Below are 27,345 nucleotides of genomic sequence, written 5' to 3'. Positions count from 1 at the left end.
GCAGGCACACAGCTTTCACAATGCCTTCCTTGTCCTTGAGGAGCAGTTCTGATGGTTAAATGGTCTCTGATACACTTTCAGCTGTTTTCACTGTGGAAACCAATAAAGACAGCAAGTAGTTTATGTCTGAAAAAACGTATAACAATATGCCAAGCATATCAATACTTCCCATCTCTTTAGGTTCTACTTTAGTAAGGAAAGACAGATGTGATTCCCTGACAGCCCCTAGCAGAATTTTATTCCCTTCATTTGTTTCATACCTTTTTGAAACAGAAACCTTTGATGCCAGTATCATGCTGCAGCAATGAGTTTCACCACAAACTCTATGAAAATTTATCCATGCACAGCTTCACTTCTCTATCAGCACAGCAAATCCAAGAGCATGGAAAGCATCCTCTATGTACACAACTCCTGGCACACTTTGGAGCACAGGCATTTAGGACATACTGAAATAAAAAATTGCCTTTTTTTTTTTCCATTTCAGCTGTCAGTTAAACCCAGTTATGCTGTCACTAGATGCATTTCAAGAGCTGACATTAGCAAACCTCCCAAATTAAAAGTATTATGTGTAAAGCACAGAACCAAAAAACTGCTCAATGTAGTTGCACCACAAAGCACATGTACTGTGTGCTGAATGCTGTTGTGCAGGTGGAGTTTCAGGAAAAAAAATACTTTCCCCTGTTAGAATGACTGTACATAAGCCCTCCTCATTTTGCCTACAAACAAGGTCTTGTTCATTCATGCATGACTTCGGATTTTAGCTGTAAACCTAGAAAATTCACTTTCAAGTGTTGATACTTCAAGTAGAGATACTACAAGTGAATTTCGGACTGTGCTATGGAAACAGAATAGTATTTTAACTCAGAATACAGCATGGGCAGTGTTCTATCAGAGCTTTACAAGGTAAATCAGCGCTCAAACCATCATCCTTTGGCACTGTCTGAAATAGAAGAGGACTGGAAATACATTTGTAGCTGATGTACCTGCTGGTAAAAGGGGATGAAGAACTCTAAAACTGCCACGTCCAGCTGCAGGGCCAGGAGGCTGGAAGCGCTCACCAGATGCTCCTCTGTTGACTCAGCTGGGGAACTGCAGCCCCGTGATGTACAAAAGCACCGAACCATCGCTCCTCAGTGTCTGTGACTGCACCACCCCACAGCTCAGCGTCATGGTAAGTCCTGGGGCTTTGCTTGCAGCTGAGTAACACTTGGAGCAGCTTTTCCCGGTTAGCGCTGGAAGGTCTTTTGTCTCTGATTCCATCTAAACATCTCTGGGCTGCACATACCAGAGATGGAAACAACCACAGTTGGGGTTCGATGCAAGTCCAAAACTTTCCAAGAGATGAACATGGAAGGGGAGTTCCTCCAGGACAAACCCTGGCATGCGGCTGCCCGCCCCGCTTTCCGGGAGACGAGTTTCCCGTGAATCCCTTGCACACCGGGCAGGGAGGGAGCGCCCCAAAGGCGCCGGCAGTGCTCACCCCATCACCAGCCCCTCCAGAGCCCTGAGGCGGTGGAGCCACCCCCGAGAGGAACCCCTGGGAGACTCGGTCTGCTTGGCTCTCGTGGCAACCCAGCGGGAAACCCACCTTCACCAGGGCCTCCCCGCTCCCCTGCACTCCGTCCCACAGCACCCACCCCAGGGCGCTGCTCGCCCGCTTCCCTAACTTCCAGTTTCCCTCCCGAGCACCTTCACACGACATCGCCCCATCCCGTTCCCCCCAAAATGGCCGACACTCCCTCCCCGCCCGCGCCCAGTGCCGGGGGAGGGCGCCGCGGCGCTACACCGGGGCCGGGCCGGGCCGGGCCGGCAGCCCCCGCCCCGCTCCCCTTGACGTCAAGCGCCGCCCGGCACCGCGTCCCTCCTCTCATTGTCAGCGCTCGCACCCGCCGCCCGAGCCCGGAGCCCCCCGCGGGCTGCGGCTGCCCAAGCCCGGGCTGTCCCGCCGGCCGGATCGCGCCGCGGGCCGGAGGCAGCCCCAGCCGCTCCCGCTGCTCAGGTAGGCGGAGGTGGGCGCCGAGGGTGCGGGCGGGGGGTGCCGCGGTCCCGCCAGACCGGCGGGCGGGGAGGAATTTGAGGCATCCGCTTTGTCTCTGCGGACGGCAGAGCTCCTTCCCTGCCCCGGCGGGCGCCGCAGGGCCGGGGCTGCCTGCGGTGTGGCGGCGGGCACCCCGCCTTCCCTGCCCGGGCAACCCGGCCCTACGGCGCCCGCCGGGGCCTCGGCTCCCGCTCGGAAATGGAGACGCCGTCGGGCTCCTTCCGACGTGACCGGAACAGCCGCTTTCCTGACTGGAGAGCGGCCCCTCGAGCGCCCGGTCCCCGCCCGGGAAGGGCACGATCCCTTAGGGGCTGCTGCGAGCTGCCTTAAGGGAAGGGCTGAAGCCTTCGCCATGCATCGTTGCGTTTTGGCGTAGTTAAGATTTTGGAGGTTTCCGGGCGCTTAAAGCATGGGATATCTGTAAAAAACTTTTTTTTCCTCTCTCCTATTTTTTTTTTCCTGCAGCCGCATGCTTCCTTTCCTGTTGCTTATTTTTTTTTTTTTTTGTGAATTCCCCCGTCTTTCACCCACATTTATGGTGTAATTAATAGTGCTCTCCTTTTTATATGTGACCTTTTCCAATGCTCTGCTTTAGCCTTCTTTGCTCTCCCGTTGTGAGGAAATGAATTGATAGAATGTTGCAAAACCTTTCTTTTTTTCTTCATAACATTTCTTAAAAGCACCACGTTATGCTTTGCCAGGTGTCCCATGTGCTGGCACACGAAGCAAGTGGAATAACAGACATTTGGTGGTAATCCTTGGTGACCATGCTTTCATTGCAAACCTTTTGTTTGTTTGTTTTTTCTTTTCTTCTTCATCTGAAGCATTTAAACCAATTTAACACAAGTCAAAGCGACTGTCCCAAATTATCAGCCCACTTGAGTTAGGTGCAGTGGGATTCAATGTTAATCAGTGTATAAATTCTGCTAAAAACCTCTGCAGAGGAGGAGTGCTCCTCATTGCAGCGTGTGCTGGGGTTCTTAAAGTGACTTAAAGTTCCTGTGGGCAGGAGGGAACCAGGTTAAGGTATGTGGGAGTATGGAGCAACTGAAGAGTACGGAGGTCCCAGTTAACCAACCCCTGTGCCTCTATTCTGATCTGAGAAGCCCTTTGGCCTCAGCTTCCCCATAACCCTATAAGTAATGGTAAAGTTTTTCCACTCCAGTACAGCCAGATTTCTACTTTCTAGGAAGTCAAAAGAAATCATGGCAATGGGGCTCTGTGCTAGCCCTGTGATTTTCTCTGTGCTCTGAAAATTTGGCCCAACTGAGAGAAACTTTCTAAATTTATTTATTTAATGTGACTTAAAAGGAAAAAAAATAGCTGTTCTTAAAAAAAGGAGTAGTCTCAAATGTGGCTGTTACCAGAAGTGGTAATGTTTAAAAGCCCAATATGCCTTACAATCTAGACCACATTATTTTGTTTGTTAAAATGAGGTGGTGATTACATCTTTGAGCATGACCTTACCATAGGATGTGCACAGGCACTCTGAGGTTGTGCTCATCCTCCATGAAACCTTTGATTCCCACTGAGGGCTGTGGTCAATGAGGAGCCAGTTGATAAGTGCCTCCTTCCTCCTGGAAGCTTTTCAGAAAGTGCAGCTGCTGTGGCTGAGCCAAGGGACAAAATATGGCTGTTTTGGTAACAAATGTTACACTAAAATGAAGCATATAATCTTTTCAGGTGGTCATTTGGACTGAATAATTCACAGGATGGTGATGAGCAGCAGTAGCAGTAATGCACTTTGTGATAACAAGTGCAATGTAAGTCACAGGAACCTGCAAAATGTATGGAAAGGGTGAGCAGTAGCTGTGGTCATTATGGCTTTGTTAGTTACATCTTCAGAAATCTAGAGATTGTTGTACAGTCTTTTTGCCTTGGTTAGTGTTTGGATCTGTAAATGTGAAGCAAAAAGCTCTGGTGTTTTGAAATACTTGGTGACAGCTGCTATGCTGGCAAGCAACACTTGCCTTTCCTGCATCTCTGCTGCTTGCTGGTGGTCTGCTTCATCTTTCCATACTGGTATTCTCTCTGTTTTAGTCAGGCTGCATATTTGGAGAGCTTCAAGTCTTTATTTTATCTTCTCTTCCCTCCATGGTCACCACAGGTGGGATTCATCTCCCTGTCCAAGCTCAGCTGTTTGCCAGGATAACGGGGGAAGGCAGCCTTCTGCTGGTGGGGACTGCATCCACCCCCTGCAGATGCTGTGGACAGTCACATCTCTGTGTCTGAGAGCTTAGAGCTGGTGATAGAATCAGCTTGGTGGAAAACCCACAAACCCTTTGCCCTTAATTGTTCAGGTTTAGGAGCCTTCAGCCTTGGCTCTGAGCAGGCACTGCAGGCATGCTGTTCCTAAGGAGCCGATGGTATTTGAGTTGATTCATCAGCCTGACAATCAATACTTCACTGAAATGATCAAGTATGAAGTGTGGCATTGGGTGTCAGCAGCCAAAACGTGGCAGGTTAGGCCTCAGTCTTTTTCTATCTGTGGTTTTGTCTTCCTAGGTTTTGGTGGTGAGGAAGCCCTAATCATGGCAGATAAGGGGTTATATAGTTCAGCCCTCTGTTCTTTAACCTTCACCAGGGTGGAGCAAGAGACTCAGGTGCAGCAGGCACCGAACTGAGCACAGTGAGCAGAGCAGTGTAAACACCATGCACAGACTGTTTGCACTATTCTGGTGCTGTCTTACAGTGGTTGTGCAGCATTGCATTCCTGAATCTCTGCGATTGTAACAGAAACACAATCCAGGAAGGGGAATGCCCTGTTGAGGTAAAGGGCTGAAAGGAGAGAGGGTGTTAGGGAATCAGACTTTTAATGTTATTCTTAGCAATCAGCACACTATGTAGCCTTGTGCCTTGAGAGCTGGATAAGCTCTGCCAATGCTGGAACCTGTTGGGAAAAATGGATACAGTTAGTTAGTGAAATGGATCGTTTATTTGTTTAGGAACAAAGTTGCCAAAATACACAGCTATGAAGTGCAAGGAAACATCAGCTGATAATTTGTTTTTGTGTGGCAGTGGTCAGATGAGAGCTGCTGCTCCTTGCTGCAGCTCTGTCAGCTCCAAGGAGAGACAAGGAGTTTTCACATCCTCTCCAGGCAGTTTTGGGAAGCAGTGCATCAGTGCAGGTGGGCACTGGGGCTTCAGGAGATGGGTTTTCCTTTCCCCTCATCCCAGCTGCTTTCTTCTTCAGGTGCCCTTCCCAGCCCTGCACCATGTGGAGGGAGCTGATCTGGGTGAGAATCAACCATCAACTGACCAGTTCATGCAGTACTAATAAAACACTTAAACCCTGCACTTTTCCCATCATGATTGGAAGGGGCAAAACCAAGGGAAGACAAGGCTGACAACAAGCATGGCTCAGTTGTGGGCAGTGCAGGAGATGAGGCAGTTCCAGATAGCTTGCCCTTACACTACAGCTCCAAGAAGCAGCAATACAGAAGTTTCCAGCTCTGACAAAGTATTTACACACACAAGACCAGTGTGTTTTATTAAAAAACCAGTGAAAATGCTGGCCCAAATTCAAAAGAGCTTATCAGACCCAGGATGATATGGCTCAAAAGTTACTTTGAGAGAAAGATGTTTGAGGTTCACCCAGTCCAGCAAAGCTCTAACTAACAGGAACAAAATTGGTGTAACTTAATAAATACATAAACTTTTCCACTGCAGATCTCTAGACATGGTGTCCATACTCCTGCTGCCCAAACCTGGTGAGCACTTTGTGCAAGCAGGAGCTTTGCAAAGGCAGCGTGTCCAAAGTCACCACAAAAGGAAGGTGGTGGATAAGATACAAACACAAGCAGCAATGCCCGATATCTTCAGGGGATGCTACCACTACACAAAGTGACATCACAGGCTTTGGACCTCATCCTCAGACTGAAGTTTTACAGCAGTTTTTAGGTGGCCCTGCACTGCACCTGCCATCTTCTAGACCCACACCCCCCTCTCCCAGTGAGACAACAGGAAACCTGCAGCTGGGCTAGGAATTAGGCAGGGTTAAGGAAGGTGTGTGAGGGGGAAAGAGGCTGATGGTTGATTTTCACCCAGATCAATTGGACAACTTGCAGTGTTGTGGTGAAGACCAGACACACATCTGTGTACTGCACACCTCTGAAAGAGCAGAGTATCAGGAAGAAATGAGAACTGAGGCTTTTTTAGCCCTGGTAGGTTTGATGGTTAATATTACAAAACTCCGGAAGCTTGGGCTCATGTGTCAGGCTCCCCAGCAGGAGAGAAAAGCATCTGCTTCTGTTGACAGGTGATGTGGGAGGGCTGCCTGACCTGCACCACAGCAGAGCAGCTCTGTGGGCAGCTGAGGGATGTGATTTCTGGTGGCACATCACCACCTTTGCTACAGGACAACACCTCTCCCAGTTTGTGAGCCAGTGGGCAACACGTAGCAGGTCGTGCCATCAGCGAGTGGGCAACAGTAAGCACATGGCACACGAAAGTCCCATGGCAGGAAAAGGTGGAGTAGGAATGAAAGAGTATGTTGTGGCCAGGTTTGTGTCTGTAATTCTGTATATGTGTTGAAGTGCTCTAATTGACCTCTCACATGGTAACTTCATCCTAAGCTGAAAATGTGCCTTTCTAAGTGACTGATTACAAGGCACATAAGCTAAAGCTGCTCCTCAGTTACTTCAGGCACATTTCTCTTTACCTTAATGGTTACTTTTCACATTTTCATCTGATGCTGAGTGCAGTCCAGATGCTTGCAGAAGTACAGAGCAGCTCAAGGCTGTGCAGTGTGGGCAGCACAGCTCCCTGCTTTCTGCTGTCTCCAGCTCTGCCTCTCTGGGCTGCATGCAGCAGGGCATGGTACAGCTGGGAGTCACAGATTTTGCTGCAGTGCTGCACCCTTGTTGCGTGTTGCTGCAGAATCTGTCAGGCTTTTTCACGTTCATTCTCAAAATTGCTCTGATATAAATTGCTTCTGTATAAATTGCTCTTATAGAAATCGATTTTATAGACATTGATTTTATAAAAATTGATTTTATATGCATTATCTGGATTTTAGGCTACAGCATGGGCTTGTGGCTTCCCCACTGGGTTGATTTGAAATTAGCAGGGTGTTTCTGAAGCTGAAAGGAGGCTGCAGAGGCTCCAAGCTTGCGCTGATCATCTGATTCTACTGCAGCATTTTGAGCTGCTCGTGCATTTGAGGTGCCTGTGCCTCACGTGGGAGTGCAGTGGGTTACCTTAAAGGGAAAATCTGAGGAAACGGCTTAAAGAGTATGCTTGGACATGAGAGATCTTAGTGGCTAATTTACCAGAATAAAAAGGAGATACCTGACCTAGGATCTGGAACAGAGCTGAAAAAACATGAATTCCTCAGGTAGTGTGAATCATTTGGAAATATGTCTGTTTTTACTGGGAAACAGTAATTCCTGTGTGATAGTAAATGACCATTAGTACTGCATTGTGGTGAGAATTGGAACTCAGAGGAGCTGAGAAATCCCGGTGAAGCTTCTCACTCTGTTGTTTCTATGCCATGCTGCAAACCTACTGTTTGAGATTGGTTTTGGGGTTTATTGAGGGTGATTAATGTCTTAGCATAAAGATATCCTGTGTAATACGTGGGTGTTGATGTTTCTGGGTGAGATTTGGCTGCTGGATATTATGAACCATCCGCTCCTGAATTCTGTGGGTGTTGCCTTCAGGTCTCTTTCTGCACCGAGCCGAGCAGCCAGTTTGGCATCGGGGATTTCTTTTTGTTTAAAACGACCTGTCACGGAGGTACCGTAAAAGGGACAGTGGGTGTCGTCAGTGTTGTGCAAAGCCGTGAAACTGTGTTTGAAGGTGAATGCGGGAGCTGTAACCTGCGGCGGGGGCGTTTCCTGCGGTGCTCGGGAGGTGCGGGCTCCGGGGGTGCTCTGCAAAGCCTGGGCAGGAAAGGGGCTCCTGGAGGCTGAGTGTTGAGTAGCGATGGGTGCGAGGCTGGCTTTAAGGACAGGTAGAGTTAGGAAGCAACTGCTAAGTACAGAAAAAGCAGTGCAGTTGTGCACTGTTGGCACCTTGATTGCCGTGCAGCATTCCTGGAGCCTCTTTCCCCCTCCCACCCCCCATCTTACAACAGAAACTTGCTCTCAAGGGTGTAGCCACAGATCATTCCCATTCATGTTTTCCTCTGCTGCCTAAATTTTGAGCTGATTTGCAGAGCAGGGCTCTTCCCTTCTTATTTATTCCCTTCTTTTTTTTTTTTAATGGAGATCTCTGTGTGCTTCTGTGGCTGCTGGACCATGTGGCTGGGGGTGCTCAGTCCTTGTCTCAGCCCAGTGGTTGTGTGGTGTGGCACACAGAGCATCCATCCCTCCTGTGTAAAAAGCAGCAATAAGTTGGGCAAGGTCAGCAAAGCTTGTGGGGCTGTGTGGGTACCAGCACAGAGGGCTGGTCAAAGGAGAAGGTTTGGTGTTGGTTTTTTTTCCTCTCATTACTGGTGTCTGAAGTGCCATGAGAGTCAGGTGGACCTTTTACTAGATCAGGTTGCACAGAGTCCCATCCAGCCTGACCTTGAACACTGCCAGTGATGGCATCCACATCTTCTCAGGGCAACCTGTGCCAGTGTCTCACTACTCTCATAGTTAAGATTTTCTTCTTAATTTATATCTCCCCTCTTTCAGTTTGAAACCTCTTGTCCTCTGCAGGCCATGGTAAAGTCTCTCTGTCCTTATACATTCTCTATATGCTGAAAGGTCTCCCCAGAGCCTTCTTTTCTCCATGCTGAACAACCTCAGCTCATTCACCTTTCTCCACAGGAGAGGTGGCCCAGTCCTTTGGTATTTTTTGTGGTTGTGCTTTAATCTTTTCTGAGGACCCCAGAACTGGACACAGAACTGCGAAGGAGGAACCAGAGTGGAGTAGAGGGGGAGAGTCCCCTCCCTTGACCTGCTGACCATGCTGCTTTTGATACATCTCAGGACACTTTTGGCTTCCTTGGGTGCAAGTTTCCTGCTCATGTCCAATTTTTCATCCACCAGTTACCCCCAAGTCCTTCACCACGGGGCAGCTCTCAATCCCCTCGTGCCCCAGCCTGTACTGATACTGGAGACTGCACTGACCAAGGTGCAGGAAGTTGCAACATGGTAAATTCTGACTGGATGTAAAGGCAAATAGTTTTCACCATGAGATTAGTTTGGCAGGGGAAGAGGGCCCCAGGAGTTGTGGCATCTCCGTCCCTGGAGATTTTCACAGTTAAAGGTGGGGGTCTCAGAAGATCCGAGTAGAGGAAGGGAATCAGCTCTCTTTATCTGCTGGCCACATTCTTCTTGAGGCATCCTAGGATATGTTTGGCCTTCTGGGCTGCATGAGGGCACTGCTGGCTCATGTTGAGCTTCTCAGTTGGTGTGTAAGTGATGGTGACTTCTCAAGTGATGCCCTGGTGATCCCTTTGTGTGGCCATGTACTCCAGGGTGCAGCCCTAAAGACAGTATTGTGTCTTAGACCCCAAAGTCCTCAGAAAAATAGAAAAATAATTCCCCTGCTGTGTGTACAGCTCTTCTCTGGTGTATCCAGAGCATGAATTGCCTTTTCTCAAAACCATGAACTTGTAGTTTGGTAGAAGCCTGCTCTCACCTCAAAAGCATATTTGCTTTCTGGTGTGAGGTCACCTCTGTTTAGGTGGTTTGCTTGCCTGTAGTGCAGGACTTAACCTCGGGTGAGTTTTGGTTTGGGTTCAGAAGTATTTTTCTTGTGTGTCAGGACTATTCTTGGTTCTGGGCTCACCATTGCTCTCAGCTTGGTGGCATCTCTAGGTTGTTTTGGTCTCCTTTCTGCTCCATTACCTGTGCTGCTCCAAAGAACCAATGGAGGGGCTGTGCTAGGAAAATGACACATACTTCAAACTCTGCCTTTATCTTGGTTTTAGGGATGAGACCCTCCTTAACCTGGGGTCAGTCTCCTTTATCAGATCTTAGGCAATTTAGCAGGATTATGTCATATTCTTGATAAGCAGAGTGTTGCTCACTGAGGCTGGCATAGAATTACCTTTCTAAAAAAAAAAACAACAACAAAAAGCAAATTAGATGGTTAAATAATCTGTTGACAACAGCTCTGTATTGGGTTGTGACATGAGACCAGAACATTCCCTCTGTGAAATTAGGTGTTGCTGCTTTCTTGCAGGGCCTCTACCTCCAGGCAAGTGTGGAGTCACAGCCCTTCTGAAACAGCAGATGCTGAGTAACACATTAGTGAGCATGGAGTTACCCTGTCCAGCCCCAGAACACATATTTGAGTTGTCTAGTCATGCACATTCTTCTTGTGATTTAAAATGCCAAGGACAGGAGCAGGGCACTTGTGTCACCTGAGGTGTCAGCTTCAGGGTCAGAGGATTTACCAGCAGACCTGATGCTGGGGTTGCTCAGGTTTCACTTTGTAGCTCTGCCTGCCCCCTGAGGAGTGCTGAAAGCTGATGCATGGCTGGGATGAACCCATTTTGTACCCTTACTCTCAAGCCATGCTGTTGTGCAGTGTGGGATCCAGGTTTTTACATCTGATTGAAGTCACAAAGCAAACCACAGCTGCTGCCTCACCTTGTCTGCCAGAGAGGGGAGAGACCTCTCAGTGAAGGTCTATCCATTGCTATCTGTGGTTCCATCCCTGCCATAATCCTTGTTTCACCTCACTCTTGAGGCAAGATTAGTAAGACAAATCTTTTCCTTTTTGTGATTATAAGCTGGACATCACTTTGCTACCCATTAGGTTTGTCCAGGATCAGACCACAAGTATCTAGCCCAGGATTTTTGCAGTGCCTATGAACAGGGCCCTGGAGAAGAGAGTAAAACCAGGGAAAACTTAGAGTAAGTAATTTCTGTGCTCTCCCAGCCTCAGGGCCCTTGTGGAAGAGGCACTTACAGAGCTGGATGTGGCTTCTGTGGATTTTACTAGCCCCTAAAGGATATCCTTGGTGTTACTTTATCTGTTTGCTCCAAACCTGTGGAAACCTTTTGAGTTCACAGCATCCTGTGGCAGTCTGACAGCTGATCTGCACATCATGAAGAGCAGCATCTCACCTTGTTTGCTTATGCAAACTGCATGAAGTTCCACAAGGCCAAGTGCAAAGTTCTGCACCTGGGTCAGGGCAAAACAGAAATACAGGATGAGTGATTGGATTGAAAACAGCCCTGAGGAGAAGGACTTGGGGTGATGGTTGATGAGAAGCTCAACATGAACTGGCAATGTGTGCTTGCAGCCCAGAAAGCAAATTGTGTCCTGGGCTGCATCAAAAGCAGCCTGGCCAGCAGGTCTGGTGCAGTGAGACCTCACCTGGAGTCCTGTGTCCACTTCTGGAGTCCCCAGCATGAGAAGGATGTGGAGCTCTTGGAGCAAGTGCAGAGGAAGGCCACTGGAAGAGGGAAGATTTAGATAAGATATTAAGAGGAAATTCGTCACTCTGGGGGTGCTGAGACACTGGAACAGGTTGCCCAGAGAAGGTGTGGCTGCCCTATTCCTAGAAGTGTCCAAGGCCAGGTTGGATGGGGCTTGGTCTGTTGGGAGGTGCCTCCTGCCTGTGCAGGCGGGTTGGAACAAAATGATCTCTAAGATCCCTTCCAACCCTAACTATTCTATGATTACATGATTTCTGCTGAAGTGCTTATGAAGATATGGGAGCTCTGTCACTGTTTTCCCTAAGAGATGCTGCAGGCAGCTGTGAGCAATCAGAGATCTCACTGATGGAGAAATGGTGCCTTCCTCTTGCTTTTTTGCTCCTGTGCTGCTCACTTTAAATCTTTTCCATTCCTTGTACTTCTGTCACTGCTGTGACAAACATTTTTCTGTTGATGTTTTTTACCTTAATGAGATTAATTTTAGCCCGGATAAACCCTGCATGAATGCTTGGGATAGAGTTAGGTGGGTATGCACAGGAGAATATACACCTGGGAGTGAGAAGGCATCAGTGAGCAAACACTGCTTTGGCAGCAGCAGTGTTAGGACAGTCTGGGACATCCCTGAGCAAGTGGCAACAAACCCAGTAGCTGCTGAAATGGCTAAAGCAGAGCAAAATGTAGGAATCCAAATTGCAACATGAGGGGGGAAGCTTTGTTTTTCATAGCTGTGTGCACCATGGGAAAGACACCTTGTAAGTAAACCTTGTAACAAACAGGCAGCAAATCAAATAGGACCTTGTGGAATCCCTGAACTACCAACAGGTACCTCCTTGAGTAGACTAGCTCAAAAAGCTTGAAAAGTGCCATCTTCCTTCTGGAATGTTATTGTATGGATTGAGGGCTAGTGAGCCATTCCTGTGGCAACAGATTTTTGCTTTATTATGGTGGGATATCCAAAACAAACTTGAAAATAGGCCATGGGATGAGCTGTGCATCAAAAGAGCAGTCAGTGCTGCTGGAGAAGCCCCAGAGCAGTGGGTTGAGCTTCAGAGTGATGCCCTGCAGCCTTTACTGGGTGAATCAAACATCTCATTGTGGCTTTCAGAGTTGTTCCCTGGCAGCAACAGGCAGCACTGCACTCCAGGGTGATGAACAGAGCTGCTGCTTTCTTCTGAAATACACCTCAAACTCTGAAGACATCAGTCCTGCTGGCCCTAGAGAAAAAAACTGGGGCATGCATTCTAAGCTAGCAGCTGTGTTCTGGGGATAGCTGGGACTGCATTGGTGAGGATGAGAAGTGCATCCTGTTGTTCTCTAATTGCACTGTTAAACAGCACACTGGGAGATTTTACAGTTATTCTTTACATAGTTATTCTCTGCTTAGTTTCCCCACATAACCTTGCTGTGCACATTGGTGTCTTGGCCTCCAGACAGGGGTACAGATGTGAAGTGTCTTTTGAACGTACGTACTCCCTTTTTTGAAAACTCTGCTCTGTCCTGGCTTTTGAGATCTGCTGGGAGTTTGTTGAATTGCATTTCTGTGCCAAGGCTGGGCGGGTGCCCACACGCAGGCCTGTCCTTTCATTTCTGTCCAAGGCAAAAACCAGCTGGTTCAGAAGCTGTAGGAGTTCAGAGCAGGCAGTAGCTATGGCAACCCCCCAAGCTGTTCTTGTGGCACATATAAGAGAAATAAAAACTTTTGGTTTAGCACTTGTAAATCTCATTGATTGAGTTATTCCAGGGATGAGGTCACAAGAATAACCAGTGCTACTACATCCATGACCTCATTCTTTTGGGAGGGCTTTTGGAGCATTCCCTATTTTCTGCAGGATTTGTAGGGATCCTAGTGAAAACATATGAATGGCTGAGCCAGGCTTTTGGCTGGGAAGGCTCACAGCAATCAGAGGAGTGTTCTAGCTAAGGAGCTGCCTCTGATGTCTTTCTGCCACTCTGTTAGGAGTGGAGTGTCCCCTGTACCAGCTGAGGTGCTCAGAAACATCCAATGCCCTATAAGTTCTCGTGCCAACAGGAGGGTGTCATGTGGCTCTTGGGTACAGTGCTAGGAAAAACATGGAGGTTAAAGCTGTCGATACCTAATGAAAGGATTTTGAGATGCTTATGAGTACCTGAAGTTTATCTGAGGTGGATTGTAACAGGGATGCCTTTACCAGCTCTGTAGATGTTGTTGGATGATATATGTGTGGGTTTATGCTTTTGGGTACTTACCCCAGTTGTAGTGTGGCACTTGCCAGATGTGCACTGTTAGTCCTGGCTGATCTGGCTAAGTGTTTGGGATGGGACAATACAAGAACCCAGAAAGATAAGAGCTGTAGTGAATGAGAGCAAAGGTTTACCTGCTCTGCATCCCATCCCCAACAGTGGCTAGAAATGTACTTCAGGAAGGAAGTTAGGGGCAGGGGAAGTGTGCACTGATGCAAGCCAGAGGATTTTCCCAACCTCCAAGTTTTGGCTTAGAGCTATGATTGGGTCCCTGTCCCTGTATGCATGACCTTAAGGGACTTTTCTTCTTCTGTGAATTTCTCTCGTTGCTGCTTTGTGAACCCATGAGGACTTTTAGCTTGCACAGCATTCTACAGCAAGAAGCTTCCCACTGTAATGCCACATGGAAGCAGAAGCAGGGTGCTGAACAGAGTGAGCCCAACCAGAGATGAGCAGAAGGCAACAGGGTGGGAAGAGGGAGTGAAAACACCAGCAAGGACTGGAGCCAATATTACTGTCCCAGCCTTCAGCACAAGCATGACAGCAGAGGATTGAGGAATAGAGCTGTGCTTGAATGGTGAGAATTGTGGCCTGAAGAAAGGGTTAGAAGAGCAATTGTAGGAAGCAAGACTGTTAAAGTGACAATGTTGAAGACAGGTCTGAGAAGAGCTTTTTCTGTATGCTAGATACCAGGGCAAAGTGGAAGTTCGAGAGGCAGAGAGAGGTAAGCTGAAGTGATGGAGGACAGGAACAGAGAAGAGAGCACTGTAGGTCAGACCTAGGTGCCCATCTCCTCAGCATCCCAGCTGCACAAAAGCTGATATTGGGGAGGAGGAGAAGAAGAGCTGATATACCTCAGTTACACATATCCCTGAGGTTCTCCCAAAGTCTGGCTCTGATGGCTTTCAGCCAGCCCATGGGTGGTTCAGTTCCAGGCGTCACCTTGAGTCTAGCACAAGTTATGGGGCTGAAGAGAAGTGATGGTGAGAGCCACGAAGCCCTCACAGTGCTGAGCCTGATGGAGACGGGAGGGAGAGATGGAGGCTGGAAGATGTGGAAGACCTCCATGTCCAGTAAATATTTCAAAGGCACCACTGAGCTGGGGCAGCTTTTCCCATGCCATCTGCAGGATGCTGCCAAGTTTGTGACTGGCTGGAGAGATGCCTACATAGTGTTTGTGAAATCAAATGTGACAGTAAAATCTGCTTCTGAGGACAGCACAAGTAGCAGCATGGGACACTGAGTCAGAAAAGAAAAATATCTTCAGCTTTGATTCGAGTGCAGGAAGGGGCATTTTTCTTGAAATAATGAAGAAGGTGGGAAGGTAATTCTTGAGGTTTGTGATGTGATGAGATCCTCAGCTGTTTAGCAACTCTTCTGCTTGCCTGCAATACATAAGAAATGGGTTGCTAAATTCAAATATGAGGCAAATGCAGAGCTTGTAAAAATAGTGTGTAAAATAGGTAACTTGTCTGCTGCATGTACAAGGCATTTTTTGACACCTGGCAGATAGGAGCAGAACGCTGAGGGTCTTTGAAAGTATCAATCCTTTTCTGATAAGGAGCTCCAGAATACAGGATTCCCAGGGCTCCTTTTGGTGCTTACCCATGTTAGCACCATCAGGTATTGCAGGAAGGAAGATACTGCACCTAGTCCCTGCTCAGACCTGATCTCAGTGAACCTTTACTTGTGAGTCTTCCCAGTATGAGGCAAGCAGTCATTTTGAAGGGGGGAAGCACGAGGAGAGTGGTGTCACCTTTGTGAAGAAAAGGAAAATCTCCTATGTGCACGTGAAAGCAACAGGAACTGTCCCTGCTCAAACCTCAGTGCTGCTCAAAGCATCTGCTGTGAGTGACTGGGAGTGCCTTGATGCTCTGCTTCTTTCACGTTGGCCCAGCAAGCTTCATGTAGAAAAATTCCTTTCATAATGCCATGAACAGAGCAGCACTGAGGAGATCAGTGGGTAATGAGTGTGTTGGCATGGGGTCAGTGTGAGCTGGTGACATGCCAGGTCCTTTTCTGCATCTGCAGAGGCTCTGCAGCCTCTCACATTTTCTGTAGATGCTGTTTGGTGTCTTTGTTGTAGTGTCCTTGAACATTGTGGTTGATGGGGTTATTTTTGGCTGGTCTCTCATTATTTCATGTCTCTATAGTCTAGCATTGTACTAGTCAATATTCAAACCACGTTTCACTTGTTCTGACTCTCAGAATTTCCTCTTCCACTAGATGCAGCCATTTCTGGGGCAGCTCATCCCTCAGAACACAGACCTTCTTAAGTCACTTGGCAGTTTGTGTTCAGTGGGGCTGGGGTGCCCATGTCCCCACCCTGTGCAAACAAACACATTGTGCCTGTCTTAAGCTGCCCCAGGAGGTTGTTTGGTGCCTGCAGGTGGCATGTGGGGTTGATGACACATAGTGGACTCTTGATTCTTATTTAGTATGAGTATCTTGGTTTATACCCTTTTTTTTTTTCTGGAGTATTTTTCTCCTGTTCCCATGACTGTGTATCATTGTGTGGGGTCAAGAACCAGGTGCTGGAAGGAGCTCAGAAAAGGCAAAATCAAATTAAGAAAAACTTTCCTTCCTTCTCTCTTTAACTGACTGAAGGCAGTGGCCACAGCATCCTCATCTGCTGCAATTTGTGACACCCGTGTCCTTTTTCTAATTAAATGGCACAGAAATTTTGCTTTACAAATGAAGAACGACCTGCTGGTTTCCTCCCACCCCTTTCACCCTGGGACAGGGAAGAAAAATCTTTCTGATGCTCTCACCACATTGAACTGTGATAGAAGCAGGAATTGTCAGCAGCATTACTGCATTTGAGCATGAGAAGTTTACACTCCCTTGCATGTGTATACACCAGAAACTGCTCAATTGAAACTCCAGATGTATATGCACAGGGGCAGAATCAAGCAAACACACCTCACCTATGCTTCAGGTGGAGGAGGATGCACTGGAACCAGAGCATAGTCTAATTGATTTCTCCCTGACCTGCTTGGCCACCTGGAACTGCTGTGAGGAGCCCTCTTGTCACCCCTTGCCACCCCCCAACAATGGTTGGTGCACATCTCCAGAGCTGTCCTTATGTCTGAAGTGACTTTCAGCCTCCTAATGCAGTTTGGGTACATAGTCTGGAGTCTTGTATTACCCCAGGTATGTGCAAACACTCCCAGCATTGTCCAAAAATACAGTTCCCACAGGTCTTCTAATTTAGCAGAAAACAGAACAGGGAGGATCTAAACTCACCCCTGTTTCTGGGGAGGTGGAAGAAGTGCTACCATCTGTTGGCCCCATTCACTGGGGCAAGGATCCCATTCTGCTCATCCCCTGAAGCCAGACCACATTAGCTGAGGAGTGCAAAACTCTTATCCTGTGTGGAAGTGACCTGAAGGACTCCAACTACAATTGCTGTGCTTACCTCTGATTATTGCTGTGTTTGTACCTATTGATTTTCTATTGCCTGTGATGCGTGCTGCTCTCCATGACCTACTGGAAACCCCTACAGCTTCAAGACCAAATTAATAAAAGTGGCTGTAGGCCAAGACATTAATAATTCTCATTCATCTTTAGGATAGAGTAAGACTTGACATTTATCATGTGACATTAACCTTTTGAGGACAAGTACTTTGGCAGACCAGCAGTGCCATCCCTGAGGGTCAGGGCTTCCCCAGCCACAGTGAGGGATGTTGCATTATCAGTATTAAAGTGCAAACAAAAATATAAAACCCCCCCAAATTAAGTGCAAAATGGGCTCATGACAAACAGCAGAGTCTTCTAGCATGTGTCAGACCTGCATGGCAGCTGGCAGCATTTCTATCTTGGCACAGCAGAGAGAACAGTAGGGAGTGGGTGCCAATCATTATTCCCATGAGTGCATGTTCAGACATCCTGAAGCCCAGAGCAGTGGTGTTTGTGGGGATCCAACCAAGACACAGATTGGAGCAAGGAAAATGATAGATAGGGCAAGATGCTTTTGTGCATCTGGAGAGGAGTAGTGTCCCAGTCCTAAGGACAGATTAGCTGTATAGGTCTCAAGTAGTAGCCAGTTACTTGCTGTTCCTGAAATAAAAGTTTGTTATATTCCAATTCACAAAGTACAGGTGTTTCTAGCTAGATGGGTTTTGCCTCCAAGCACAGCAGTGAACTGACTGTTTTGTGCAGACAAGATCATGTACAGCTCCAGTGGAAGATTTTATCCAGTGATGCTCTTAAAGAAATGTTTTCGTAGAACTGTAGATAATGATAAGCAAAGCTGAGTGTGCCAAAAAAAATTAAGAACCTGAAGGGTAATTAAGAGTTATGAAAGTACTCTTGTGAATGTCCCAAATACTGAATTCTCATCTGTGTAACAAGATGCCTTGGCCAAAGTTATGCACAGTCAGAAGAGCCCTGAGAGACAATCTGAACTAAACAAGGGGGGGAGAGAATTGGTAATCATAAATATAAATAAAGTTAGGAGGAACATATACACTTGTTGAAGAAGACCAGAAAGCCCAATGATAAATCCACAGGGAGAAGTAGAAACAGAGTGAATTATTTCAGTAATGAATCCTGGTAAATTCACTTAAGTGTTTGTTAGTAAGTTACTGCTTTGAATTGCTGACATTGTGTGCCATGTTTCTCTTGTGAAATTGGTTTTTGACTTAAGGTGCTATAATAAAGAACCTTTTAGATCAGATGAAATCTTTTCTCCCCCTAGGTATTCACCTATACCCCTAGGTATACACATTTTGCCTTGATGGTTGCTTTGAATAACAGATAGGAAGCCAGGGAATTTCAAACTATGTCTCTCAGTGGGAAGGCATTTTTTCCAGAGCTCAAATTCACATTGATGTTATTGTGACTCTTAATACAGAATCACCCCTTGTTCAGGTGCAGTCAGTAGTTTCAGAGTTTTAAAGGGTAAGAAAGAACTCATGACTGCTCTTTTGAGGTTTTTGGTCAGGAGCAATTTGTAGGTGTCTCTTTTGCTGTGTGTCACTAAATAGAGATGTGACAGACTTGGGTGAGTAAATACACAGTCCAGTACTGCATACAAAATAATGTAATTTCTACTGTCATACATCTACTATTTCCTGCTGATACAGCCAGGAGGCTCTGCTTCTGAGCTGCTCTGTAGATAAAACTTCTACCATGACCATTTTAGCCTTTACAGGCACTTTATCAGTGACTCAGGTGGCTCTGTTTAACTCAAATGTCCTTATTATATTTCACATTGCCACAGTTTTTTTGCTGTTTGTGAAAATTGTCATTCTCTTCCTGGTGTCTGCAAAAAATGTAAAATAGAGCTAGAATGAGAACTGCTTTTCTTTCCAAAAAGAGAGAGAAAATCTGCAGTACTTACATCTGTCAGATGCTCAGCTTGTAAAGATGCTGAAACAAGTTATTGCCTTATTAGATTTAGCTAATAAGTCCTATTTGAAAATCCCTCAACAATGTTAATTAGCATTAATAATAATCCTAATGTTTGAGTCCTGCACCATTCCTTCTGATATTTTGTTGTCAGTAGCAGACTGGAGAAGAGCAGTCATGAACAGCCGGAGTAATTTATGTTGGAAGTATCCCTGGAGTTCTCTCACTCAAAGCATAAAGCAGCCACTACATTTAAGATTGTATTTTGTATTGGCTGATTCCCCTGCATCTTAGAAATGTGCACTTTATTTGTAATATTGGTTTGTTTAGGTTTTCCAAGTACTGAGGTTAGCTCTGGCTATGCTGAGAAGTTAAAGAGCCATCTGCTAGAAGACTTCTTATGGATGCTCAACATATTTGTAGAAGATGTTGCTTTATGTCATCTTCTCCTTATTAAGCTAATTAGAACGAGCCTCCTTTATCTCTTGCAGTAAATCATCTCAGCTGGGGTGGTATTGAGATGTTCCAGAGCTGCCTCTGTAGACTTCTGAGTATCCCATGGATGGGTGTCCCACAGTCCCTCCGGGTGCTGTGCCAGTGTTTGGCCACTCACAGGTTTCTTCTAATTTAGCACTTAGGAATGTGCCTATTTTAAAGGTTATTTATGTAAACATTTATAGTCTAACTTTGACAGTGAGAACATTTACATTCTGAGCTCTGATATTGATTTTAAGCATTCTTTCTTTCAGGGTGAGATTGTCAAGGAAACACTGAGGTACCAGGAATACATCAGGTGTTAAAGACCACACCGTTCACCCAGGCTAAGCAAAGCTTTTGCCTAAAAGAAAGAAAAAAAGAAGCAAACATGGCAGAATTCACAGGTTACAAGGAAACCTCAAATCGGCACCTACGATTCAAACTGCAGAGCCTCAGCCGCCGCCTTGATGAACTAGAGGAAGCAACCAAAAACCTGCAGAAAGCAGAGGATGAGCTGCTTGACCTCCAGGACAAAGTTATCCAGGCAGAAGGCAGCAACTCCAGCATGCTGGCTGATGTTGAAGCCCTGCGGAAAAGAGTCCTGAAGATTGAAGGCAAGGATGAAGAAATTAGGAAGGCCGAAGAGCTTTGCAGGTTAATGAAAGAAAAACTTGAAGAGGAAGAAAGCCTCACCCGAGAGCTGAAGTCAGAGATTGAACACCTTCAGAGGAGAATGGCAGAACTGGAGAAGCTGGAGGAGGCCTTCAGCAGGAGCAAGAATGACTGTACACAGCTGTGTCTTAGCCTGAATGAAGAAAAGAACTTGACCAAAAAGATATCTACAGAATTAGAAATACTTAGAGTGAAAGTGAAAGAACTGGAAGCATCTGAGGACAGGCTGGATAAAACAGAGCAGAGCTTAACAGGTGAGTTAGAAAAACTGAAATCCTTAGCACTGAGCTTTATCACTGAAAGAAAACATTTTAATGAAAGAGAAAAACAGAATGAAAAAATAATCCAGGAGCTAACACAGAAACTGGAACAAAACAATAAACTAAATAGGACAGATCAAAGTAGAAATGCATCCAACTTGCTAGAAAGGTCATCAAATAATCTCCTGGACAGAAATGATTTGAGAATTGAAGATGACTTAACTTCTGCATTGCCCTCTAAGGAGACCAGGAGAAAGGGAAGTGTGGATTACCTGAAACATGTAGAAAATGAAACCAGGAATAAGTCAGAAAACCAAAAGAATAAAAATCAGGAAGACAACAAAGTGAAAGATCTCACCCAAGAAATTGAGAAGCTTAAAACTCAGATCAAACGTTTTGAATCTTTAGAAGAAGAACTTAAAAACATGAGAGCCAAAAACAATGATCTGCAAGACAGTTATTTGAGTGAACAGAATAAAAATAAACTCCTAATGGGCCAGCTAGAAGAAATAAAAATGCAGATAAAGAAACAGAAAGATCTGGAGAATGGAGAGGTTGAAAATGAAGATACAAGCTTTTCTAGCAGGGGAAAACATGACAGACCTAAATACAGAGGTTTCACCCCTGATTTGACATCTGCCAAGCACAAGCCAAGGGAGCTCTCACCACAACAGCGCCGGGAAAGGGCAAGGAACAGGGATTTCTGTGTCAGTAACGACAGCCATAGCCACAGTGGTAAGCAGGTGCCAAGCCCAAGCTTAATGAACAGAAGAGCAGGAAAAGCAGGTGTATTTGCCCTTTCAGACACTGCTGTGACAGATACAAAAAGACTGGAAGAGAAATCTTCAGTTTCTACTCTGTCTTCTGGTCATAAGGAAAGCTGCATCATGCAGAATGAGGGGAAGAGACTGAAAGAGCAGCCGTCTGTCCTCAGCAGATACCCTCCTGCTGCCCAGGAGCAGAAATCATGGAAAGCACCTTCCAAACCTGTTGGTGACACAGGTCTGAGACCCAAGGCTGAAAAGCCATCCCGTGTGTTCCGTGGCAGCTGCCCAAGTGGTGCTGACACCCGGGATGAGAAGCCAGGCAAAGGGGAATCAGTGGCTTCTTTGGCTGAGAAGCTGAAAACCAGTCAGGCAGAAGTCAGTGACTGCCCAAAGAACATGGTGCTCACCAGGGGTAATCATGGCTCTTCCAATGGGACAGCTTCAGCTTACAGGTACCACCTCTCCTCCCATGTGCTGGCATCAGAAACCACTGGCTCTAAAACAGAAGCAGCGAATGCTTCTGCTGCATCTCACAGGGAGTCCTCAGAGGCGAGGGCTAAAAGAACAATTATCTCCCAGGAAAAAGAAGTCACAGACACATCCCTTGAGAGTGCAAAGCTTTCAACACTAACAAAGTGTTCCCATCGCTCCAGGAGTCAGGAAGACATCCTGCAGATTCTCACAGGTCTTGATAAAGAAGACACAGAGCAGTCTGCAGCTCCAGCTCCAGATCATGGAAGAGCTGGCTTAGAAGCAGACTCCAAAGCCAAACAGACTAACCAGGAAAAAGTTAATTCAGATGAAGAATTGGAAAGAAGCAAAAAACCAACCAGTCAGCCAGATTTTGAAAGAAAAAAAGTCAGCTCCAAGCAATTCTCCAGTTCCAAGGGAGTTTTTCAAGCAGCAGTTGCTGAGAATGACAAAACCACTGTAAATGATGAAGACTCCACCAAGTGTATAAAACCATCAGATGCCAGCACTGGAGGAATTAAATCCAAAAGGTCATTCAGCCCAAGAGAAGCTCTGAGATCAAAAGCTGTCATTAAACCTGCAATTATTGAAAAAGATATGAAGGCAGTCATGGGAGGGACTGTTGCTGAGGCAGAGTCAGAAAAGCAGAAGTCTGTATTTAAAATGGTAACAAATAAAATGACAAGCAGCATCACAATCTTCCCATCTGAGCCAGCAGCTCCAAGGACCAGTGCAGATTCAGCAGCAAAGGAAAGACAGGTTACCACCAGCAATATCAGAGTTGCTCCAAATGAGCCTTCAGCAATAACAAACAATATCCCCACACCCTTTGAGATATCAATTAGTAAAAATACTCTGAAATCATCTGAGACAGACAGAGTTGGAGAGGCAGCACCGAGAAGCAGAGCAGAAACAGTGGTCTCCAGAAGCAGCATTATGATAAAAACTTCTGAACTCTCAGAGAGGAACAGTGAGCCACCTTCAGAGACAATCAGCTGGAAGACCCACGGCTCTTCAGATGCAGCTTCATCTGAAACAAAACATGTCACAGTGAGAAGCTCCTGGAGAACAAGACAAGGTTTGCATTCCCTGGAGAGCTCTCAAACCAAAGTGGAGAAAAGTGCAGCCTCCAATACTACAAACACATGCAGGTCCTCAGTAGACCTCTCTGAAATGGAAGAGAACAGTGATAGAACAAACTCCTTGGAGCAGAGCTCAGCAAGGACCAGTGCCACAGCTAATTCCTGGAGTGCCCCTGAGCTGGGGTCCCGAAGGACCAAAAGTAACTTAAGTGCATCTGAACTGGTCACACGCAGGAGCTATGCCAGTGATTCCACAGCAGCTTCTCCCTGGCACAGGACCACGCTGCCTGTAAGTATCCTATGTGAAACACTCCTGGCTTTCAGTTGATGAGGTTGTCCAAGCTGGCTGTTAGCTGTAGGGTGTCTGCTTTGGAATTCTTACAGATTATTTACTGAAGTGCTGCCCTCTCCCAGCTCCCACACCTCATATATGAAGTATCTCATTTAAGACTTCTTGAAATTAGATCCATCTGTGTGGGTCTTGTAATGCCATCTGAATAACTGTATCCTAGCATCTGATCTTGCCAAGATCAGGGAAAACATAGTCACAACTTGTAGTGAAATGAGGCAACCAGGTGCCACTAATTGCCAGGTAGTGGGCAGTAGCTTGTGTTCAGCCCACCTGGGCCTGATTAGGGTGGGTTTATTGGCCCCCTAATCCTGCTCATGCCAGTGGGGCTCACCCTAATCAGGCCCAGGTGGGCTGAACACAAGCTCATGCTCACTACCTGGCAATGAGTGGCACCTGGTTGCCTCATTTCACTACAACAACTTATGTAGGACTTGGTGTGCTTTTCAGAGTGGCTTTGCGTGGCATTGTCATCTTGGATCACAGAATCAGGTTGGAAAGGACCCCTCAGAGCTCATCAAGTCCAACCCTTGATCCACTCCCCCCGTGGTTCCCAGCCCATGGCACTGAGTGCCACATCCAGGCTCTTTGGAAAGATCTCCAGACATGGAGAATCCACTACTTCCCTGGGCAGCCCATTCCAATGCCTGATCACCCTCTCCAGAAAGAAATTCTTTCTCATCTCCAGCCTAAACCTCCCCTGGCACAACTTGAGACCCTGCCCTCTTGTCTTGCTGAGAGTTGCCTGGGAAAAGAGCCCAACCCCCCCCTGGCTCCAACCTCCTTTCAGGGAGTTGCAGAGAGTGATGAGGTCTCCCCTGAGCCTCCTCTTCTCCAGCCTCAACACCCCCAGCTCCCTCAGCCCTTCCTCACAGGAATTCTGCTGGATCCCTTCACAGCCTCCTTGCTCTTCTCTGGACCTGCTCCAGCACCTCAATCTCCTTCCTGAGCTGAGGGGCCCAGAACTGGACACAGGACTCAAGCTGTGGCCTCCCCAGAGCTGAGCACAGGGGCAGAATCCCTTCCCTGGACCTGCTGGCCACACACGACTGTTTTAATTTTTCCCTTGGTCCTCAGTAACTTCCTCCAAAGGTTCAATTCAAGGTGTAGCTCTGCAGCATGTTCTGTGGGTGGTCTCAAAGTCACTGTCAGATGAAATCTGCTGGCTATGCAGTGTGCCTACAACAGCAGCTGAAGTGTGCCTGGCAGAGGATTCTGACCTCTGTGTTCTTATCCTTGATGAATTAGCTGGCTTCCAGCCTTGCCTGTGTCTGCAGTGACAAGCAGGCAGGAAAGCAGCTGTGTGGTTAGTTCACAGAGAGCTGCTGAGGATTCAGTTAGGTATCTCTCTGTATGATATCATAAAATAAAATCACCCAAACACCACCTAGTCACGAATCTAAGTTCTTGGTCACACATAAAGTATATTGTAGCTTGTAAATGAGGAGCATGAAGTTACCCAGATGCACATATATACCAAACTGTATGTATCTGAGCAGCTCAGGTTATTGTAGGTGCCCTTTTGTAGATGCCTATTGTAGATGCTGCTGCAGCCCCTCCTCTTTTTTTTCACTCTCTCCTGGCTGTGTTCCCCTTGCTCCTTTACCACCCACTCCCACATCCATTGGGTGCTGGAAAGAGCCATGGACCCCCCCTCCCTGAGTTGGCCCTGCTGCAAGGGGCCCTCAGGCACCTATCCCTGCCACCATCAAGATTGGGTTGTGTATATATATATATTTATTTGTATTTTTGTTACTTTATCCCTTACTTTGTTGCCTTTCCCCTGTACCAATAATCCATCTCCAATTGCTTTCAGTTTCCAACTTCAAGTCTCCAGTCTTCATTGCCTTTTATCTTCCCCTTGGGTGGGGGTGGGGGTGGAGAATAGAGAGTAATTCTGTCCTTTGGTTGGTGATCTGCCCGAATTGCTAAGCTGTGACAAACTTATAATTGCATTACCATAATCAGCTACTGCCCAAAGCACAACAACTGCAATCTGGACTCATAAGCCACATACCCTGAACACTTTCGTGCAGAGGACGTTCAGCAGAACAGAGGATTCCACACCCATAGCTTGGGTTAAAACTACTGGACGATTTAAAAAATAGTAATAATCTTTATGAAATGGCACATGGGTGAGGACATGCCAGAGCTGGCCTGGTGGCTGAAATCCCTCCATGCAGAAGGGACTCAGGCAGCACCTCGTGCTGCAAACCCAGCAGGAACCCTCTCGTAGTCCCCAAGTTCCAACCCTCTTTATTTTCCTTTGTACAGGATGAAAGCAAAGATTATGTGCCCAGCTCCCGAAGAAAACAATACGGCTCCTCTGAGCACCTCTCACAGGGTGACAGCCCAGGGAAAAGGGCAGCTGCCAAGGTGGAGCTGCAGGAGTCTGAGTCCAACCCACGGGCACCACTGGGTCTCCAGGTGGAGGAGCAGGTATGTGAGTTCAAGGACCATCCAGAAAAGCTGTTCCTTTGTCTGTACAAACTGGGTCAACTACCAATAAGAACTTGGGTAAAGCCATATCAGCATGACATACACACCATCGTTTGGATCTCTGTCTTGCTCACACCTCCACCCACTGCTTCAGCTCCTCTGTGCTGTTGTGCATCTCACCTGCCAAGTCCACGTGCTGGGTGTGGAAACACCTGCAGGGCATGGTACAGCATAAAAAAAGGATAATAAATCCTGTCCATGTGGGCAGGGCCAGGTCATTCTACCTTGGGCTTACAGAATCATAGCATCATAGAATGTTAGGGTTGGAAGGGACCTCTAGAGATCATCTGCCCAAGGAGGATCCCCTAGAGCAGGCTCACTGCACTGTAAACACTGACACAGCCTGTATCTTCCACAGCAATCCTACCCCAGCACTGGGCTGGGATCCTGATGGGCTTTGGGATGGCTGCCTAAGCACAATCATGACACTCCTGCCCAAATTAAAAATGGTGCCAGAGGCAGCTGCAGGTCCTGGCCAGTTTGTGATGCTGTGGGGTTGTCTCTTTACAGGGTGCTTCCCGTGCCTGCTGGACAACATCTCGGAGATGAGTTCTGTTCCCAGTGAACGTGCTGCAAGGTGGAGCAAGGGGCAGGATAGTACCAAGCACGTGGGTGTCACACCTCTGTGTAACCACTCCAGAGGCTTCAGCTAGCCTGAAACAAGTTTTTAATGCTAAGGTACAGGAGCTTTACTGGTGAATTCTTTTTCTTCATTGCTGAAGAGGCAGCTGCAGAGACTTCACTCAGGGGACTCCCACTTCTCACCTCCAGTTCTGCAATCTTAATCTCCACAGGATGACAGCTCTGTCTCAGTATGGAAATCCTGACTGCTTAACACTTGGAACAATGATACTCCCTGCATTTAGACAAGATGCCAGACTTCTCCAGACCTTATCCCTTTGACTACAGCTCACCAATCCCTGACAGTTGTTTTACATGGCTACACAACTGAAAGCTTTCAGTTCCCAGGGAAAGTTTGCATTCCCCAGCCCTCTTGGCTTGTGTTCCTTCCCTGTTGCTGTCAGTCTCTGCAAGAAGCTTCTCATGACCTACTCATCACAGCTGAAACCTTGCACCAAGAAATCATCCTCTGAACCAAACCCACAGCAGTTCACACAGCAATGAAACTTCTTCCTGATTTAGACTGGGCTGATTTTTTGATGTCTTTGTTCCTTTGAAAACAAAGATGGAGAGAGCAGGGTTGGACTCTGAGCTGAACTCCATATTGGCTACGTAGTCAGCCTTGGTCTTTGCTCCTCTTCCGAACCACCCCATCTGCCAGGTCTGGGACCCAGGTATCATCAGAGATTGCTTCAAACACCTGGGTGTATTTCCCTGTCAGTGCTGGTGGCATCCCTGTTGTTGCAGGAAGCCCCTGCAGCCCCAAGAGGTGCTCAGGTGTTGGAGCAGCATCTGCCCTGAGCAAGATGTTTGCATCTGCCCACGCTGGAGAGCCACCAGTTCTTCTTCATGTCCCCCAACCTGGATGCAGGGCTGGCCCTGTTCTCCTGTACACAAAAACCCCTGACTGCTGCCAGTGCTTTTTTCCACCTGTTGGAAACAGACATCACAATCTGTGGAGGAACAAGGACAGTGCTGCAGAAGAGAAAATGTCCCTGACATGTTTTAAAGGTGCTGTGTGAACAGCTGCAGCCCGGCAGCTCCCACATCTGAGCTGCACCCACACCCATTCCCACATCCCACCTTCCCCATGAGCAGCTACCACAGCAGTGGACACCCCTATGCTGTATCTCCTCCCTGCCCCCTGGAATTACATGCCTCAATTCTGAGAGGCAAATGAATCAAAAAACAAAAAAAAGAAAAAAAAAAAAAAA

The 27,345-nt window shown here is 47.0% G+C and overlaps 1 protein-coding gene across 1 annotated transcript; it reads left to right on the top strand.

Annotated features, from left to right (window-relative positions):
- Positions 1 to 1,860: 1,860 nt before the first annotated feature.
- Positions 1,861 to 27,345, top strand: LUZP1 (leucine zipper protein 1). The gene is made up of 4 exons (XM_030464513.1): positions 1,861 to 1,999; positions 19,683 to 22,951; positions 25,286 to 25,450; positions 26,021 to 27,345. The coding sequence occupies exons 2-4, from the start codon at positions 19,799 to 19,801 to the stop codon at positions 26,057 to 26,059; spliced, it is 3,357 nt and encodes a 1,118-aa protein (XP_030320373.1). The 5' UTR covers positions 1,861 to 1,999; positions 19,683 to 19,798; the 3' UTR covers positions 26,060 to 27,345.

The sequence above is a fragment of the Calypte anna genome, chromosome 23 (genome assembly GCF_003957555.1).
Source record: "Calypte anna isolate BGI_N300 chromosome 23, bCalAnn1_v1.p, whole genome shotgun sequence".
Lineage (NCBI taxonomy): Eukaryota > Metazoa > Chordata > Aves > Apodiformes > Trochilidae > Calypte > Calypte anna.
This window is presented reverse-complemented; position numbering and strand designations above follow the sequence as displayed.